Genomic DNA, 21,648 nt, shown 5'->3' on the forward strand with positions numbered 1-21,648 from the left:
TCAAGAAATGATTGTGTTACTGTTGAAATGCTGAAACTGGCAGTCACAGTTTACACAAGATACTAGCAAAACTGTAGTCAAGATGCCTCAGAGAAGAAAAGATACCAAATGCATAGAAAAATGCTGAAGTGATTCTTATACAGAGGAAAGGGATTTAAGATTTAAAGAATTATCTCCCGATAAGCCTTCCTTCAGTCATCTACAAGATTTTCATCAAGATAATAGCAAAAAGAATATTGAGAACATTAAATGATGCACAGCCAAAGGAACAGGCAGGGTTCAGAAATGGCTACAGTGCAATGGATCACATCCAGGTTGTTCGGCAAGTCATTGAAAGGCACAACTACACAATTTATTTTTTTTTACATTTATACCCCGCCCTTCTCCGAAGACTCAGGGCGGCTTACAATGTATAAGGCAATAGTCTCATTCTATTTGTATATTTTTTTACAAAGTCAACTTATTGCCCCCCAACAATCTGGGTCCTCATTTTACCTAACTTATAAAGGGTGGAAGGCTGAGTCAACCTTGGGCCGGGCTCGAACCTGCAGTAATTGCAGGCTCTGTGTTCTAATAACAGGCTTCTCTACTGCCTGAGCTATCCCGGCCCCTACAATGCCTCCGTGTATGGCTTTCATTGACTTGCCGAACAACCTGGACGAAAAAGCACTTGGCTCAGTATTCTAGCAAGCAATAATTAATGTCTTGCTCAGCCAAGGCATAGACTCTGCTTACATAAACTTACTACAATCAATATAAGAAAAAACAATGGTGACAATTTGCCTTAATGGTATTAAAGTGGAAATCAACATAGGACGAGGTATACAACAAGGCGATAGAATATCACCTATCCTTTTCTCAGCCTGCCTTGAAGAAGTATTTCATAAACCAGAGTGGGCAAAAGATGGAATAAAAATCAATGGTGCCTATTTAAATCATTTCAGATTTGCAGATGATGTTGTTCTCTTCTCATAAGACCCCAAAGAACTACAAAACATACACAAGAGCTACACAAAGCAGAACCATTTGGCTTAAAAATAAATCTGAGAAAGAGCCATGGATCTCACTGGAAGGTGATACAACACAGAAAATTGAACGGTGTGTTAAATGTGGTTAGCAGGCATTTGGCAAACTAAGCATAATTTTTAAGAACAGCCTCTTCCTATGTCTGAAGAAAAAAGTTTTTGATTAGTGTGTGCTACCTGCTCTAGCATATGCTGGTGAAACATGGACACTAACCTCACAATCAATACAAAAGCTATGAGTGGTGCAAAGAGCCATGGAAAGATTGCTCGGCATTACAAGACAAGATAGAAAGACCTGCACATGGATTAGAGAACAAACGGAAGTATATGGTATCATCAAGAGGGTAAAAGAATTGATTGTTATAAACAGAAATAAAACTCCAAAAACAATTAGGTTGTCTTTATAGGCTACATTAAGCCATAAATCTGTGATTTACATTTAAGCCTGCATGTTCTAAAATCCTAGTCTGTAAAATTAATTCTTTATTCAGTTGTGCAAACCCAGAAATTTAGGATAATAAAGTAAGTCATGTGTGATGATGTCATAGAAGCGTGACATCAGCCAGGACTCTTGGGATGAAAAAAAAACGGAATAATTCAGCTTTCTACCCCCCAAAAAAACACTGTGATATTATGAATTTTATGATGTTGAATGAATTTGTTTATCACTGCAGAGTTCCATATGTAGTTAGAATCCACACAGAGATATGCTTATCTTAGAAACACCATCCATTCCCCCTAACTATCTTGCCTGGAAATTAAGCCCTTATTAAATGTAACTTTTCTAAAACATCTCAGAACTGGAAATCTATATTGTACAGCATTAGTTTCTCGCAGTCTGTTCCATTAAATGAATATTTTCTCTAAAGCTGAAAAGCTACATTTTGAAATTAATGAGAACAAGGATCATTATAATCCTGTTAATTGAGAAAAATAGCTAAAATACTTATTTGCATTTTTAACTGCTATTTTCTGTGTGCTTATACAAATGTTCACACATCAGGAATATTCTTTATAGAATGATAAGCAGGCATTCAGAGTTTTGCTGTTCTAAGATGTTTATTGCTGAATTCATCCTTCTGGGATTCATCAACTTGGTAAAAACATCTGAACAATCATTATTGATTACCAAAAACTTGATTTTCAAGTGTAATATATGGATTCAGGATGTATTACTGCAATGAATACAAGCACAAGTTTCACAAAAACCAAGCATAAAATTATCTATCGTCATCATCATTTTAGCCATTGTCTATCCACTGCAGGAGGAAGTCTTCTTCTGCATGTTTCCAACCAATATGGTCCTAAGCTTTCTTTTGCCAATTCAGCCCACAATACTTGCTGATGTTATTGATACATCTTGTTTTAAGTCTCTTTTGTGGATGTTTTGTATCAAGTGGGGTCCATTTTATGACTGCCTTGGTCCACCTGCCATCAGTACGTCCTGCTATGTGACCAGTTGTTATTCAAAAATAACAACATCCACGAAAGAGGAAATGCCAGATATCCTAGTGAAGGAAGTATCAAGTGCCATAAAATCAATGAAAAATGGCAAAGCACCAGGAAATGACTGTGTTACAGTTGAAATCAAAGTTTCACAATTCATCTAAAGATGAATTCAATTTAGTATTATATGGGTATTTATTTATTAGATTTTTTTTATCCCATCTTTATGTCATCTTTCTCCAGGTTCCTATGAAAGAACCCAGAGGCCAATAGGAAGCAATCTAGATGGGAGCATGAACCAACCAGTTTCCATGAGAGCCTGGCTTAACAGATTCTTACACCAGAGCTAGAAAAAAGCAAGTGAAATTGAAGCAGGTCCGAGTTTCCTTCTCAAAAATAGACTTTTTTCTGTTGTTTATTCCCTTCAAGGCTAAACTGTCTCAGTTTTTTCAATCTCTCATATGAATCATTAATTTTAAAAAATATTAAGTTCAGGCCTGAATATTTTGCCCTTTTCTATTTATTGAGGATTTATTTATTGATTGAAAATTTATATAGCCACTACTTTATGGGTTATAATCCTAGGTGTTTTACAACAACATAAAACTGATACAACTCCACATATATCCCATCATAATACTACAACTTCTTTTTGGTACTCTTTGGCTTAATCAGTTGTACAGAATGCATGAGCATGGGTGTCTTTTGTTCCTTAGACATTTCTAAAGCTAGCTTCAACAACTGGCATCTGCCTTCCCAAGCAGAAGTCAAAACTATGTTGAATAATTCTAAGCATTATTTTATTAACATGTGAAATTAAGGCTATTATATGATAGCTTACACACCCTTTGAAGTCTTCTGTCTTTGGTATGGAACAATCCCATAGTGTTGGGCACTATGTTGTTTTCCAGGTTTGTTGGCATAGTTTGGTTAATCCCTCACAGAGTTCTGTTTTATTGCTTGTTATAGTCCATCAATTCCTTTTGATTCCAATTTGATCAGAATGCTGATATAACTTCATCTTCTAGCACTAGAGATTCTTGCAAGCAGAGAATATCTTCTAAGATATTATGATCATTGACATCTGTACAGTGAAGGATTTCAATAAGCTCTTTCCATCTTTGATAGAGTTTCTCTGAATCTGTTACTATCTGTCCATTAGTAGATACCAGTTCAAGTTGGAATCTCCTTCTGAGTCCAAAGATCTTTTAGGAAGTCTTGGGGGTTTTGTGTGCCTGCTTGTATCTTTCATGTCTTTACAGATGCCATAATACTTCTTGTCTCCTCTAACAGCACTCTGCAATTCTTTGTTCATTCCTTCCTTTGATCTTTATTTTTCTTGGTTCAGGCTTCTGTTTCGTTCTTCACAATTTCCATAATTTCTTCTAACATTCCATTTGCTTTCTTCTGTTTCTTGGTCTTTGAGCAGTCTCTTTTCACATTCATCCTGAAACATTTTCAGCTTCATTCTATAGTTCCTCTCTATCAGTGAAGCTCAGGACTTTAAAGCAGTGGTTCTCAACCTTTATAGTGCTGCGACCCCTTTAATACAATTCCCCATGATGTGGCGACCCCAACCGTAAAATTATTTTTTTAGGCAGCGATCTCAGCGCGCCTTAGCAGCCGCTGAAGGGGAAAAAAGCAGCAAACTGTTTTTTTGAATTTATCGCGCCTGAAGCTGTATTGGCTAGCGATCTGAACTGCTTGCGATTGCCTTGAGGACGGAGGCATTAAAGCGGAGACTCCTCCCCTATTAAGTTTATCACGCCTGAAGCCAGATTAGGCTAGCGATTGGGAGTGATTGCAGCTGGCTTGAGAGGGAGACATCAGAGCAAAGATTTCTCTCTTTTTTAATTCATCGCACCTGAAGCCGAATTCGTGATTCTTCGATTTGCAAGTATACTTCCATATTTCCGATGGTCTTAGGCGACCCCTGACAAATCATCATTCGACCCCCAATGGGGTCGCAACCCACAGGTTGAGAACTGCTCCTTTAAAGTAATTATGTTGTTTGACTTGAAAATGGTAACACATGCTCAAGATCACATCATACAAACTGGTTGGCTTTGTTCTTCTGTTTTAGCTTAACTTATAACTTAAGGATAACAAATTCAAAATGTTCCAAAATCTGCTTTTGGCTACATCTTTGCTCTTCTAACTAAGCCCTTAAATATGATAATTGGTCATAAGGAATTTTTTCTGTGCCATCGTAACTTCTAGCAGCTACTAAATGAATGGTTGAAAATCAAGGATTATCTGCAGAAATATTTATGGTCCCAAGCTACAGCAAAGTTGCTTGAAAAAGATGAGCTGGTAGTAGTTAAAGCTTGGGCACTCTGTGATCAATTATATGAATTTACATTTGATTAATGAACCTGGGCTACAGAAGCACAAAAAAATTGAACTGTCCTTCACTCACTCCCAAAAGCCAAACATCATTAAACATCCAGCTCTAGATAGAGGCCCAATATATATTTAGAAAGGATTCTTAAGTTAGCACACTCTCATCTCACTACACTGGCTGGCTAAATTAGGTCACTCATAATTGCTAATCCATATTGCCTATGTTTCTTCTCAGACTTTAGCTGGCCTGGAAGACTGCAAAAAGGATTGTTTGAGACTTCAGCCTTTTTCATGCTTAGCCTGAGTGGGCAAATTTAGTCAAGTATGCAAAACATCACAAAAATGGGGGAATGCAAATATTGTGCTGTTGCTGTTACATCTTGGAAGATGTAACAGTCAACTTCTAAAGATAGTTGACATTGCATTGTGAATTGTTTGAGATGACTTGGACAATGTCAAAAACTTCCATTTCTAAAGAGCATCCAGTTCATTTCTCTCCTTTTTTGCTTTTTTTTTATTTTCACTGATTTTCTATCCAAACTAGCTCACCCTAAAGCCTTGTTTTAAGTCCAAGCATTGGTTTGTCAATCAAGGAGAAATCCTTTTAGGGAATGGGCAAGCTTCACAAAGTAAATTCTCCGACAGCAACAGAGGTATTAGCAGGATTTATGTATGGGCAAGGATTTCATGCTGAAAGGGCAGCCAGAAAAGGAAGAGGCTTAAAGAGGACACGATCTGAAACTTAACCCCCCACTCTCTCTCTCTCTCTCCCTCCCTCCCTCCCTCCCTCTCTCTCTCTCTCTCCCCCTCTCTCTCTTTTTCCCTCCCTCCCTCCCTCTCTCTCATATCTCCTTCAGGTTTGGGAAATGAATCTGTCCTGGGAATTCCTTTCAAAACTGACTTGTAACCTGCTGTTAGGTCACATCACTATAGAACACCAACAGCATCATCCAGAAGCTTGTGTGTGTGTGTGTTTGCATGCATGTATGGGTGGGTGCATTTGGATATAGGAGGAAGCAAAAGGTGCACAGCATTTGTCCTTAGAGACAATATAATCAGTAGTTATAAGGGAGAAGAGGCAATGATCTGATGGGGACAATGGAGTTTCCAAATGTTCATAGTGCAGTTGCTCTACAAATGCTTCTTGTAGTCCAATCTGGGAAGAGACACACCACTGCTGTGCAGAAGCTGCGGGAAGACAAACAGGGGGGAAGCCTTGTCCTACAGCAAAACCAAGGTAAAAAAAATTGCATTGACTGGGGAGTTTGCAAGGAGGGGTAATCTGTACATCTCCCTTAGCAAGAATTATTTTAGAGAATGAGGGGATTGGGGAATCAAAGGGAAAAAAGCAGGCTGGGGTTGGGTTTTTGTTTTTGTTTTTGTTTTATTAGCTTGTTTTGTTTTGCATATATATCTGGCTAAACAAGAGTTTAACCAAAAAGGAGAATATTTCTTAGTCTTAGCTCCTTTCACTTTTCCTTTAAGTTTTATTCTTTTCTGCCAATCTTTGGATGGAAGCTACAGGTAGTGTGACTGCTGTTTTAGTAGTGTGTAAAGTGGCACATGGTTCTCTGTATGGCAATGGGCAGCTGGGAGCAATACAAGCATACAGCACAACATAGGGCTAAGTGCAAAAGAATGCATTGTAGCTACTGTTGCAAGGATTATGAATGCAGATAGTCTTAGCTCAATGGGAGATTTTATCAGAGCTACCGGATCGGTGCTGTATTTTTTTTTTCTATATCTTTTTATCTACCATCTGGATTTTTCCAGCACAGGCCTGACAGTCCTAGATTCTGTACCTCTAAAGTATGATGCAGAAATCACCCTTAATTTGCAAACAAAGCCAGTGTGGGAACAGCCTTAAATGGACAATGATTCAGTAATTCTATTTCCAGCTGCTGCTATAATAAACAAAGAGAAGAAATATTTCATGTGTCTTTATAAATATGACTGTATTAGTGTGCATAGTTGTGATTAATAAAAGGGATATCAGAGTACGACATTTATAGTTTCATTCAAATCAAAAGCCTAGATTGTATTTTGCAGAGGGTATAAATTTTAATAGTGACTTAGCAGATTTTATAGTTGCTGCTGCTATTTTGATTTTGGAATGAATTAGACAAAGCTTTTGTTCCTGTTCGTTAGTTCATGAATACTATTCACTGATTAAGTGACATGCCACTGAAGTTTATATAGGTTTCCTGTATTATTCATTTTACTTCATAATAACTTTCCTGATGAAATAGTTTAAGGTGAGAGGAAGTCCAAAGTCTCCCAGAGAAATTCATAACTGAGAAGGAACTGGAACCTGATTTTCCCTTTCCTTAACCATTAAGTCACATAAGTTCCTAAAGCTTGTCCTTTTATCCATTTTGTTATGGAGAGGTGCACAGCGTCCACAGGGTACAGTAAAATAAAAGTCTCACTTTTATTGCAGAGTTGTGGTTTCCATGTTGGCTTTTTTGACCGTACCTAGTGGATACCCCTGTAGGGGTGATATGTGTTTAAAAAGAATTAAAGCCATGGATGGTAATTCAGTGATTTCATCAGAGCTAATATTGCTGTTTTTTTGTTTGTTGTTGTTCTGAGAAGGAGAGAGAGAGAGAGAGACAGAGAGAGAGACAGAGAGAGAGACAGAGAGAGAGAGAGAGAGTGAGAGAGAGAGAGAGAGAGGATGATAGACAGACAGACAAACAAACAGAGAAATGGAGAGAGAAAGAATAAGTGAAGGGTGGAGGCTGGTTACACAAACTGAGTTTATTTAACCGAACAGAGCCTTAACATAGGGATTCTGTTCTGAAATAGACCACCGAATTTGTAGGCGAACATGCGCACACACAATGCTACATTTGTAAAAGTGATGTGCACATGCAAAACTATCCTCCCTCCTGCCCCACCTCTGCCACCTGCCCCAAGCTGGAAAGGTTTGCCTTAACACCTTTATTTTTAAGATTAACTTTGCAAAAAGTATAAATTTAACATTTTAGAATCACAGGAACAAAAGCACCAACAATTTGCTGCTGAATTTCAGCAACATAATCTGCAGAACTAAGGCTGGGGCCTTGGGCTGGTCATCCCATCTTTTATTAATCTTTAGTGGGACCACTCTTAAATCACCCGTGTATACTTTCAGACATGTAGTTGTGTATGATTATCAAAAACTGAGTAAAGTTTTGTCCTTTGTCACACTATTAAAACCAGAGCAAGGTGTCTTTCCATGCAGAGTTAAAACAGCTGTGTTCCTAAGACAACTTGTGTGATTGAAAGACTTCTCCAGTTGCTTTTTTGTGTTTTGTACAAATATATTATCTACAGAGCTAGACATGGCTTCTCTTGTGGATATAAGCAGAGGCTATGCACACAAACACGTGTGGAAACAACTGGAAAACATAGACCTTTCTGAAGGATGTGAGTGCTTTAATCGTTCAAAGAGAATGCTCTGTTCATATCATCTCTTTCAAATATCTTGCATAGTCCTAAACATTTTTTAATCCACCAGATAATTAAATTGTGAAATTCACAGCCAAAATTATGTCGAAATAATAGCACATGCATGAATGAGATGGTGGTCTCTGAATTTGATATATAAACAAAAATAAATAAATGATGTCATTCTTGCAAATGGGACATTATGTAGTGACACAAGTATTGATTATGGTACATGCATGTTAACATTTGTTCCCTTCTACCCCTCTGAACTGCTCATTGTTCCAACAAAGACAGTTTTTAAAGCAGACCAGTTAAATTCATGGAGAATAGAGCTATCAATGGCTTCTAGTCTTCATAGTTGAATCTTATCTCTGGAATCAAAAACAGCATTTCTTAAATTCCATTTGATAAGGATCAACAGTGGAAAAGAGCCATAACCTTCTTGTGAACTTCCTGAATGCTTCTGTTAGCCGCTCCATGATGCCATCTTTCATAGTAGGGATCATAAGCAGGAACCATCTCCTGTTGTGGTGATAGATTTATCTGAGTAAGGATGCTTTGTCCTGGCTTTCCTCTATGCTTTGCATTTGGAGAAGGTTCTCTATATATTCATGACATAAGGAGGATAGATCAGCTTCGAACAAAACTGTGGTTGCCTAGCCATTCCAGTGGCAGTATAAATAACTCATGAAGAAAGGCTCATGGAATACTATAGCAGAAAGACCTTTAGTAGACAAATCTACTAAAGTCTTCACATGAAGGGAATTAAAGCAACTGGCTAAGAATGATTCTTTATTCTGTTTTCTATTCTACTAGTAAACAGGAAGAGGAAGCAACATGCTGACTGTATATAATATGAACAGATTGTTGGTTTGAGACTGTTGTTTATAAAGAAAATGTATCACTTGCAGTGAATCAAACCATTTTGATGTTCCTTCAGCAGCTGATTCAACCATCGCTCCCTGTGGTCTGCCTGGGTCAGCTGCAGCAGGCAGGATCAATCAAAGCATGCCAGGCTATGTGTGTTTGTTGCCAAACAAGGAAAAGCCACAGCAATGGACACAGTGGAAGATTTTCCCTTGAGCCAACACATTTCAGCCATGGTCAACAGGGAGATTCTGTTATTGTGGTCTCTTGCCAGCCTTTTGATTACAGATACAAACTAATACAAACTAAAGTTAAAGAAAAAAATTAGCTTCAGGCATCAAATCACAAGAAGTTAGTACCAAGTTAACCAGGAACATTATGCAAGTTTATTTGTTAGTTAGATTGTAGGGATTTACATCAACTTCCACCACCTTGTAAATAGTTCCCAAGAATAGTTGCATAATTACTTATTAGAAATATTCATGCACTTAGTATGAAGGTGTCAACAAATCAATTTTGGGTATTACAGTTTGATTACAGTACTTATGAAGTTTGACACCATGAAGCAGCCAGTGCTCTTACAGTATTTCTGAATGCTCTGAAGTAATTCAGATTGAGCCTTACTGTAGTTAAACAAGCACATGACTATCACACGTTGCAATGATAATTTATCATTCATGGCCTGAGCTATGCCAGTCATAAGTTATGTAGTACCCAGAATGGAAAATGCGTTTTTGGAATGCTGCAGCTTCTCTTCGATGATTATCAGTATACAGTTCTTTGAAAACATATACTGCTTAATGCATTTCATTAGGGAGGCTGAGTGTAGGGATGTTATATTATTCTGTACTTTATTTTGATTTGTGCATTAAAATATAAGATTTAGAAACAGAAAAACACATTTTAGCACTTCCCATATGTTCTTCCAATGCACAGAGAGATTCTCTTGGTAAACTAACTCCCTTAATAGAAGGTTAAAGTGTATGAAGAACAATTGAGGGAGCTAGATATGTCTAGCCCAGAGGTCTTCAAACTTGGCAGACTTGTGGACTTCAACTCCCAGAATTCTCCAGCCAGCTGTGCTGGCTGGACAAGTCTGAGAATTGAAGTCCACAAGTCTTAAAGCTGCCAAGTTTGCAGACTCCTGGTCTAGCCTATCAAAGAGAAGGATTAGGAGGACATGATAACTGTCTTCCTGTACTTGAGAGGTTGTCACAGAGAAGAGGGGGTTAAATTGTTCTCCAAAGCACCAGAGAGCAGGACAAGAAGTAACAGATGGAAGGTCGTTAATGAGAGATCCAACCTAGAAGTAAGGTGAAATTTTCTGATAGTGAGAAGAATTAATCAGTGGAATAGCTTACCTCCTGTACTTAGTGGCTGCTCCCTCCCTGGCGATTTTCAAAAGTACACTGGACCACCATTCAACCAGGGTGGAATAAATTTCCTGCCTTTCACAGGGGATGGGACTAGAAGACCTTGAAGTCCCTTCCAGCCCTGTGAATCTATGTTTTATGCTCTGTGGCTACCAGTTTGCATGGATCTATCCTGCATGTACACAATTACACATATCAAACTTTCACATGGTCATAATTAAAATGCCCCTCCTTTTTTATGACCTATCTGTGCAACTTGATTGCTAACAAACCCCAACATTCAGAAAACTTGCCTATATTTGCTCAGCCTAGCACTATCACACTTTAAGGAGAGTGTTAGTTTTTCCGTCAGAAAATGATACTTGGAGGGAAGAAAAGCAGGATAATCCACCAATCCTCTTTCTTAACTTGACACCCCCCCCCCATTAAACCCTAAGGACAGCATCATTCCTTAGCCGTGTTATTGAGGAGGGATAGAAGTCAGTAATTAAAGCAGCACAAAATATGCCCAGCCAGGATAGAACTGCCATCTGATCTAGTCACTAAATAAGGCAAATTTAAGAAGTATAGTCCTCGACTAAAAAAAAATTGGCTTACCTCCAAAACAAAACAAATTTATTATTTTAATCAAAGATACCATTCTCCCCTGGTAGAATTAATAAAATAAAATTTGTGCAATGCATTTTGACTACCACAGTAGTTGTTGCCATACTTTCACTGAGGCCACACAAAATTTGGTTTTTGTACTGATTGTAGCATAGTTTGAACCTATGAAAGAAAAGGATTAGTGTAGTATACTTTTGCATCAGGAGCAGTATATAATCCTTTCACAGATTCCCCTTAGAAACCGCAATAAAACAATACATGTTGGGTGGTTTCTATTTCCTAAAGTCATAAGAGCAGAGGTGTTCTGTTAGTAAGTGTTTGCTGTATCTGCCCTGTAATAAAGTCAACAGAAATATACTGTGCCTAGCTTTAAAAAAATACCTTTCTTAAACACAGGGAAGTTTAACCTGTGCAAGCAGTGTGCAGATTGCCATGTGCCTCTCACTGTTAGGGAGGGCAGTTCCAGGAAGGGGTGCTAACTTTGGTATTCAGTATCATTCAACCTTTTAAGGATTGTTTTTTTGCCTGGTCAAGCCAGATGATAGTAAATCTGTAGTGAGCACAGAGCACCTCAGTTTTTGATTTACTGTTAGTATCCATGATGAGAAGTGGGTTGCCCTTCCAAATTAACAGAACCAGGCCGTTAAAGAAGAATGTTACTTCCAGCCAATTTGTAATAGCTTACTTCTATTTTGGGCACTCCTGTTCTCAGGTCTACCTACTGTGTCAATTTAGAGAGTAAAGAAGATGACCTTGACAATGTGTGTGTGTGTGGGGACTGACAAGAGGTGAAAAATATTTTAAATCCAGATAACATTTGGAAGTGGCTTAGGCTAAAACCAGGGTGAGAAGATACAGCAAATCAGATTTGCAAGGTTCTGTTATTAGTATAGCCAATCTCAGCAAAAGTAGTTTTAGTCTTCCTGGGGAATTGATTTCTTGATTGGTGTATTATTATTATTATTTATTAAATTTTTATACCGTCCTTCTCCCGAAGGACTCAGGGCGGTGTACAGCCAACGATAAAACAAAATATATACAATTAAAACAACATTTAAAACATAGCAGATTATAAAGGCTGATAAATTAAAAATTTAGATTTTAAAATTTTAAAATATTAATAAACCCCAAATTTAAAATTCAACACTATTATGCCAGTCCCGCTTGAATAAATAGGTGTGTTTTAAGCTCACGACGGAAGGTCCGAAGATCAGGCACTTGACGTAAGCCAGGGGGAAGTTCATTCCAGAGCGTCGCTGCTCCCAGGAGTCGCTGCCCTACTCCTGGGGGCCGCCAGCCGACACTGTTTGGCAGACGGCACCCTGAGGAGACTCTCTCTGTGAGAGCATACGGGTCGGTGGGAGGCATAGGGTAACAGCAGGCGGTCCCGTAAGTACCCGGGTCCTAAGCCATGGAGCGCTTTAAAGGTGGTAACCAAAATCTTGAAGCGCACCCGAAAAACCACAGGAAGCCAGTGCAGACTACGGAGTAGTGATGTTACGTGGGAGCCGCGAGCGGCTCCCGTTACTACTCGCGCAGCCACATTCTGGACTAACTGTAGCCTCCGGGTGCACCTCAAGGGCAGCTCCATGTAGAGAGCGTTGCAGTAATCCAACCTAGACGTAACCAGAGCATCTGGTTAGACGTAACCAGAGTGTACCCAATGGGACTGACAACAATCTTGCAAATCTGATTGTATTGAACTTAAAATATTTTCACATTTTGTTGCCCTTGCAAAGGATCTTTCATATCTCTATCAAGGTTATCTTCCTTACTCTTTACAGTTGGGATATAGCTGGTAGTATGGATCTTAGACATGTTCTCTGTGTAGACTCAAGAAAATTTTTCTGCCAGTGAAAACAGAGCTTGGGAAGCCCACCCGCGGCCCATTTTCGCTGGCAGAGACACTGTGGGCCGGTCCTTCACTCTTTCCATGGCAGCCCCTTGGTCGAGATCTAAGCACCCTGTGGGCCAGATCCAGCCCCCGGGCCTTCAGTTTGACACCCCTGCATTTGATCATTTGAATATATTTTCCAAGGCCTTCTTCACTACTTTACCAAGCGATACTTCATGGAGTATTTTTGACTACTTATTCCTTGTTCCTTCCTGTTGGTGGTTGTTCATAAAAAAAGAAACTGTCCACCACTAAATATCTTCATTGTTTATTCTAAGGATATAATAATGCATAATATATATGCATTATTTTGCTAGCCTGTCAGCATATTCTTTTACCAAGAAAACCACAAAGAGAGAAACATTCACATGCAAGTACATAAAACTGGAAATAGTATTACAAATGTTATATGTCATCTGATTTGGCTCTGAGATAGGGAAACTATATTTTAAGAGTAACCATTTTGTAATGAAAAGCAAGCTTGATTCAGTATGGATGCTGAATAGAATGCATTATGTAATATAGTCAACATTTAAACTATTCAATGTGTAACTTGCTACTGTATATGTGGCTATGTGTAACCAGGTAACTTGTATACACTTAAATAGTCTCCAACAGAGGAGGAAATATTGCTCCTCTGTGAGAATTTAGAGGAATGTAGATTCTGGTTTCAGTTTAGTTCAGTTTAGTTTTTTAAATTTTAATCTATGTATTTTTAATGTTTTAATATTTTAATTATTTTTAGGCCTTTTAAACTAATTTTTAAATTAATTTTTAACAGGGTTTAATCACCCTTGCCTCATTTTTAATTTTTATATGCTGTTTTTAGAGAGTAACATGGAGCAGCAACAGCAGGAATGTTTTCCTTCTGTGGTTTTATCAATGAACCAGGACTGATAAGATTGTTTGGACCTTTTACTTTTTCAGTATAAGTATTTTTTTTAATAGACCTGTGATAGTCAGGCAACAAATTGTAACAGGCAAACCTCTCGGAGACGACATGGCTGCGACAAGGCCAAGACAACCCCCAAAAAATTGCTTTTACCGGATAATGGACATTGCAAGTAAGACTCCTTTTCTCTTTTCTTCCCACTCCCTTCCAAACCAGCCTAGCCTCTTACTGGATTGGGAAGAGGATGATGGCTTCTCAGTGGAGGAGGGAGTTCCAGCTACAGTAGGAGCTGGTGGGGGGGGGGAGACGGACAAGAATAATATTAGCAACAATTTTAAAGGAAACTTTAAAGGTCACCAAGAATTGCCTACTAACAGCACAAACTGTCTCTGCCATAGTTGACCAGCTCCTGGAAGCAAATGGAGAAATTAAAGAACTAAAGAACTAATGGGAAAACATATAAATAAGCTAGATGAAGAAGCAAACAGCAAAGCTCACATTCCAAAGGTTACCCATGATGTTTGGCCATCCTGTATGGACTGGGGGTCTCAGGGCGGAGAGGATACAGTGGAAAGGATGGTCTTGCAGAAATGTGGAATCTTATTCCAAGTTGCTAACACCCCTCTGAACAGGGGCAGATGGCATAACAGGCAAGTGATTTTGATTTCTCTATCCCAACTCTTATGCTGCAGGGTATATTCCAACAAGTTAACAGAGATTTCTTGGCTCCCTGACAGACAAGGCTGAAAAAGAATATTGCTAACCTTTGGGCAGATTGTTTTGCCATCAATGCTATTCAGGCTTAAACCCCTCTAAAGAAACTTTGTACTTGGCCAAGACAGGAAACTTTGTATTTGGCCAAGACGGGTATTTCACACCACCCAAATTCAGTCCCTGTTAAAGTCTGGGTAGAGAGCCAAGACAGTGAGAGAGGTCGACATCCCTTGGAAATTGCAAAATACTAATGGCCAAACAAACAAGCCCTCAACTAACAAGGTTAGAAAACAATAAGGACAATAAAAAGGAATATTTAACCTACACAATGGAAAAGTTCAGTTCATGGATGACAAGGAAGAGCTAGTCCACCAGTTTGCACACCCTTTGCCCAGGAGACCAAGAGAAAATACTAACGAAGATTGAAATAATTGGTCATATGTTGAGGCTGGCAGAAAACTTGAATGTTTTGCTTCCTTCTGGCAGTTCCTATGTGGAATTGTTATCAAGTCAGGCTTCTGAAAGCACTCAAGCCCCAATAAATAAAAAGAGAAGACACACCAGTCCAAAACAAAAAGGAAAGGAAAGGGACATCTAACAGGACTTAACAGTACAAATGCTGCATAACGGGGTAAGTTCCCATTACTTGTCCCAGCTTCTGTCAACCTAGCAGTTCGAAACCACCTAAAGAATGCAAGTATAAAATTAGGGACCACCTTTGGTGGGAAGGTAACAGCATTCTGCGTGCCTTTGGTGTTTAGTCATGCCGGTCAAATGAACATGGAGACATCTTTGGACAGCACTGGCTCTTTGGCTTTGAAACGGAGATGAGTACTGCCTAGAGTCAGAAATGACTAGCACATATGTGCGAGGGGAACCTTTACCTTTAGCTTAGAACAACTAGACAAGGAGAAGGAAAGTTGGAGTACCTGCCCACCTAAAGAAATGTCAATCTTAGAACAAAAGCAGAGGAACACTGGCAATCAAGATAAAGAGGAGCAACAACAAGATTTGCAACTCACAAGGAAATACACCGAACCTCACAATAACTGTGTCTCTACAGGAAGCATAGTTAATATCGACCCAGCTCCAACGTCAAATTGACATCCAGCATTCTTACTATCTAGCCAACCAACGAAGCCAGACTACCTTGCCTCCAGGAAACCCATACAGATGGTGACCTGGAACGTGGCTGGCTAGAAAGAGATGGTTGATAGTGCACTTTCTCTCTAGATTCAATGTAATAGCCATTCAGGAAACCTGGTTAACCTGGTTAGTGGACGAACCAATACAACTTCCAGGATTCCAGGGATGGGCCTACCCAGCCCAAAAAACAAAGGGAGACTCTCTGATGGGTTATGCTTATAAAGCAAGAATTGCAATGTCAAGGGGAGAAACTGTACAATGAAGACAAGTATTCATATTTCCTAGCTGTTAAATTTGGATATGAAGAGTTTGAGTTAATACTGGTAAATGTGTATATTCCTCCAAATACTTCCTGGTATTATAACTCTGAATACTGGATAAAGTTATCCTAGTCAACATATCTGTATTGTACCTTCAGTCCAGTGGTGGGATTCAGCCAGTTCGCACCACTTCGGGAGAACCGGTTGTTAACTTTCTGAGCAGTTTGGCAAACTGGTTGTTGGAAGAAATCATTAGGGCAGAGAACCGGTTGTTAAATCACTTGAATCCTACCACTGCTTCAGTCCATAATGGTATTACTAGGAGATTTGATTGCTAGGTTGGGTTCTTCTTTATATGAGTTTGACCAGAAGAAGGGAGTCCCAGGGAAGTTTTTTGATAACCATACTCAGTGGCTTTCAAGAGACTACAAAAATAATGCTGCTGGCTTGCTCCTAGTCTCCTTAATTTTTTAAAGGTAATCTCCAAATCCTGGGTGGTAAGGATAAGAATGATATGAATCCTTACACATACCACTTGGCCCATTCAAGCAGTGTGCTGGATTTGTGTGTCAAAAGAGACAAAGTTGACCTCTTCTCAGAGGTTAGGGTACACTATAGTTTCGATAGCGATCATCAGCTTGTAAGTGTGACATTGCGAGGCCACTCAGATTTAAGACCATATAGCATGGCTGACAGATGGCTCACCAAAAAGGTAGAGATGACCCAAAATAAAAGGTTAATTTGGGCTAAAGTTAATACTAAGGCAATATCAGATTGCCTTAAAGCAGAGAATGCTATCAACTGGGCTAGAACAATCCAGTCATTTACTACTGACTGGCTGTCAGCCTTCAGTGCATTCTCTAATCTTTGTAATATCCTGAAGAAACCTAACAACTAAACCTTCTACAAAAAGAACCCGAGTGGGTAGATGCTATTGGTTTGATCCTGAATGCCAGTAGCTGAAAAAGAAATTGAAGGCAGCCATGAGGCTCACCCAGATGAATCTTACTGCTAATATACAAGCTGTGATGTTGCATATAAGAAGAGAATATTTAAAAATTATAAAATTAAAGAAAAAAAGTCCCACCATCTTAACTTGGGCAGAACTTGAATTGGCTGCTAAAAGTCATAACACAGCAATATTCTGCATTCAGTAGCAGGAGTTCTAAAGGAACAGAGATTTGCATTTGATATACCAATCTCCGCTGAAGAATGGGACAACTACTATCAATTACTGCAGGTTCAAGCCCGGCCCAAGGTTGACTCAGCCTTCCATCCTTTATAAGGTAGGTAAAATGAGGACCCAGATTGTTGGGGGGGCAATAAGTTGACTTTGTAAAAATATACAAATAGAATGAGACTATTGCCTTATACACTGTAAGCCGCCCTGAGTCTTCGGAGAAGGGCGGGGTATAAATGTAAACAAACAAAAAAAAAAGTCTGTTTGGCTCGACTGAATATGTAGAGAAATTGCCTCTAAGCAGTGAACAAGCACCCCCTGAAACCCTTCCTCCTTGACCACCGATCTCTGTAAAAGAGATACAATCTATTATTAAATGTCTTGTTGTTGTTGTTAGTTGCAAAGTGTCCAACCCATCGCGACCCCATGGACAACGTTCCTCCAGGCCTTCCTGTCCTCTACCATCCTCTGGAGTCCATTTAAACTCATGCCTACTGCTTCAGTGACTCCATCCAGCCACCTCGTTCTCTGTCGTCGTCCTCTTCTACTTTTGCCCTCAATCTTTCCCAGCATTAGGCTCTTCTCCAGTGAGTCCTTCTTTCTCATTAGGTGGCCAGAGTATTTCAGTTTCATCTTAAATGAAATTTAGACATTAAATTAAATGTCTAAAGAGCAGTAAAGCCCCAGGTAAGGATTTTCTACCAGCAGAAATATTTAAGAACTTCACTGATTGGTGAAGTCCATTATTGACAGGTCTATTCACACATATAAATAATACCTGCCATATTCCAGTTGGCTAACCCCATATATAAAAAGGATCCTAGTAATTATAGACCCATCAGCAAAAATATGTGTGAGGTTCCTTCTGAACAAAATGGAAATTTGGGCAGAGGAAAATCATATTCTTGTAGAAGAACAAGCAGGCTTTAGACAAAGCCGATCTACCATTGACAGCTGCTTTGTTCTGAACCATCTAATTGCCAAATATGCCTATAAGAGGAGACCCCTATATTCAGCCTTTATAGAACTTACAGCTGCATTTGATATGGTAAGTAGAGATGTACTGTGGCATGACAGGTTCAATCTTAAAATTAAACCTAGACTACGAATCCTAATTAAAGTCCTATATACAAATACTTATTTAAAAGTGTGGTATGGGGCTAAAAGAGCCCTGACTAACAGGATTCACACAAGGAAAGGGGTAAGGCAAGGGTGCATTTTAGTCCCATTACTATTTAATTTATACATCAATGACTTGCCAGGATTAACAAAAGACCCTATGATGCACATGCCAATGATCCTAAATAGAAATTGTAACACCTTGCTCTATGCAGATGATATGATCCTATTATCATACTGACATACTGACATACTGACAACAGGATTGCATATAGCTAATAAAGAGATTTAGCTACTACTGTCAGGATAACTCCCTAATTATTAGCAAATCCAAATCAAAAATTATGGTGTTTAGTAAACATAATCAGAGACATAGATGCAATTAGATGGGGAACCAATTGAACAGGTTAGCACCTTCATATACTTGGGTATAACTTTTTCCAAGGATCTTCGGCTTGTAACCATCAATGGAGCACACTTAGAGCAAAAGCTGACTTGAATCTATTACTCAAATTAAAGAATCACAGTTACACAGGCTCCCTAGTATCACTAATCAAAGAATATAAAGCTAAAATAATCCCTATGCTCCTAATCGGAGCTGTGGTTTGGGGTTTACACCCTATTACAGCTTTAGACCAAGCACACTTAGCACCCAAGATGTATTTTGGGTCTGGGCCATAAGACATCTGTTGCAGCAGTCAGAGTGGAACTGGGAATCTACACAATTCACACACTGTCTAAAATTAGAGCTTACAACTATTGGCTCAAAATTAATGAGATGGAGACAGATAGATTCCTTAAGCAATGTCTCCTGGAGCAGATAAAATTGCAATCACAAACCCTCTGGATTACTAAATTGACAAATTATATAAAGAGCTGTGGTCTCCCTGTCCCCTGTGTAATAGGAGAACAACAAAAGGTATTTGGAAGCCATACGGGTCTGGATGGGGAGGAACGGGCTCAGACTCAATCTCTCCAAGACTGAGTGGCTGTGGATACCAGCGTCCCAGTACAGTCAGCTGGTTCCACCGCTGACTGTTGGAGCCAAATCATTGGCCCCTATGGAGAGGGTCCGCAACCTGGGTGTTCTCCTGGATGCTCGGCTGTCGTTCAAGGAACATATGACGGCCGTCGCCAGGGGAGCCTTTTATCAGGTACGCCTGATCCGCCAGTTGTGCCCCTTCATAGACCGGGATTCTTTGTGCATGGTCATTCATGCCCTTGTCACTTCCCGCCTGGACAACTATAACGCTCTCTACATGGGGCTCCCCTTGAAGAGCACCCGGAGGCTCCAACTGGTCCAGAATGCGGCTGCGCAGGTGAGCTCGTGGCTCCCACATAACACCTCTCCTGCACAGGCTGCACTGGTTGCCGGTGGTCTTCCGGGTGCAATTCAAGGTGTTGGTAACCACCTTTAAAGCACTCCATGGCTTAGGACGGGCTATTTACGGGACCGCCTGCTGCCACTGATAGCCTCCCACCAACCTGTGCTCTCCCACAGGGAAGGTCTCCTCAGCCAAACAATGCCAGCTGGCGACCCCCAGGGGGAGAGCCTTCTCTGTGGGGGCACCTACCCTCTGGAATGAGCTTCCTCCGGGGTTACGATCACTTCCTGACCTCCAGACCTTCCGACGCGAGCTCAAGACTCTTTTGTTTCACCGCACAGGGCTGGCCTAATGTGTTAATGGTTTTTTTAGTCAGAGTTTTATTATTATTTTAATTAGTTTTAACGTTAGCCAAAATTGAATTAGATTTTTATAGTGTCTTTTAACTTTATTTATTAATATTGTTTTACGTTGGCTGTAAACCACCCTGAGTCCTTCGGGAGAAGGGCGGCATAGAAATTTAAATAAATAAATAAATAAATAAATAAATAAATAAATAAATAAATAAATAAATAAATAAATAAATAAAGAGTTGCCCAAAGAATGATGAATATAGAAGCGCAAAACGACTTAGCTATACTTATTAAGGCTGGTAGCCTGAAATGGCTGAGCAAATATAAGCGCACCTTCCAAATAGACAACTATTTAAAATCACAATTGCCAAAACTTCTCAGGGAGACATTTACCTGAACAAGATTCAAACAGCTTGATACAATGGTTAGATTTGGGAGATTCCATTATATCTCATACATGAAGAGGTAGAAGATCTGACTCATATTTTATTCGATTGCTGTTTATAAAAGGGGGCAACAGATAAATACCTTGATTCACACATTAAATGCATGGCCCAGTGGGAGGCCCATATTAAAACAACATACCTCATGGGTAGCCAGAATCTGAAAATGACAGCACAATCTCTGACTAAAATGGTCCGACTGAGATCGGCATATGTGGGCCTGATTGGGGTAGATTGCAGGGGTGATAAAGAAATATAATTTTATGTCATTTTATTCTAATTTACATGTTTATGTATTAAATTATTGTATTTTATCCTATAACTATTGTATTTTACCCTACTCTCATTTTAAACTGTTTGTTTAGAATTTTATTGGTAATATGTGTTTGAACCTGTACGTTGATATGGCCTATAGCTGCAGACCCATATCTGTGGGCACTCAAGCGTTGCCCTAGCTCAGCTGCAGCATGCATGCGCGCGCCCATATTTTCTGTGAACCAGTGGTGGAATTATTTGAATCCCACCACTGGTTGGAATGCCTTGATAAAGATGAGAATTTCCAATGGCAGATTCCTGCAAGTTGAATGAGAATCAGCCTGAAGAGAAAATATAAGTAAGGAATTGATTAAGGAATTGGAATAGTCTCCCAAAGGAACCTCTGGGAGAGCAGTGAATTTTAAGTGTGGAATGTATGAGGTAAGATATTTAATGATTTGAAACAAGAAACTAGAAATGAGTTTGTAAAGTAATGGCCACTGCTTTTGATAATTGAATTGAACTGAAATATGAGAGCCAAGTGAGATGGCATTTTTTATTATGGTTGTTTATTACCAATGGCCACTTCTTATTTAAGAAATCATGCCTTGCCTCCAGGAAAGCTTGCAGAATTTTGAGGTTTACAAAATTAGAAATAAGATTTTACCAAAAAAAATCTAGAAAGATAGAAAAAGAGAGTGAGGGCAGGGCAGGCAGGGGTGGGGAGGGGAAGAGAGAGGAAAGAAACAAGCAGAAATGAGAATTAAGCACACTCAATAATAATTAAATATGGAATATAGTTATGAGGCAACAATATAAACCAAAGTTAGGTCTAGATCCTATTTGTTTCTACTCACCCAATTTCACACTACTTCTGTCACTTAATTTATATTTTTTCTTCCTCCAGGGAATGTTTTTCGCAAGCAACAAGTCATTACAACCTGCTCACCTCAAGGTAGGTGGCAAACTAGTCAC

General features: G+C 39.3%; 1 protein-coding gene across 2 annotated transcripts in view; it reads left to right on the top strand.

Moving 5' to 3' along the window:
* The first annotated feature begins 5,697 nt into the window (after positions 1-5,697).
* KY (kyphoscoliosis peptidase) overlaps positions 5,698-21,648 on the top strand; it is a 49,507-nt gene continuing 33,556 nt past the window's right edge. Inside the window, exons 1-2 of one of the 2 annotated variants that reach the window (XM_058186984.1) lie at positions 5,698-6,051; positions 21,581-21,628. In XM_058186984.1, the coding sequence (XP_058042967.1) occupies positions 5,904-6,051; positions 21,581-21,628 (196 nt within the window). In that variant the 5' untranslated portion in view covers positions 5,698-5,903. Of the gene's footprint in view, positions 6,052-13,718; positions 14,051-21,580; positions 21,629-21,648 lie in introns of those variants that run through there. The other variant, XM_058186985.1, reaches the window with a different exon arrangement.

This window comes from Ahaetulla prasina, chromosome 6 (genome assembly GCF_028640845.1).
Source record: "Ahaetulla prasina isolate Xishuangbanna chromosome 6, ASM2864084v1, whole genome shotgun sequence".
Lineage (NCBI taxonomy): Eukaryota > Metazoa > Chordata > Lepidosauria > Squamata > Colubridae > Ahaetulla > Ahaetulla prasina.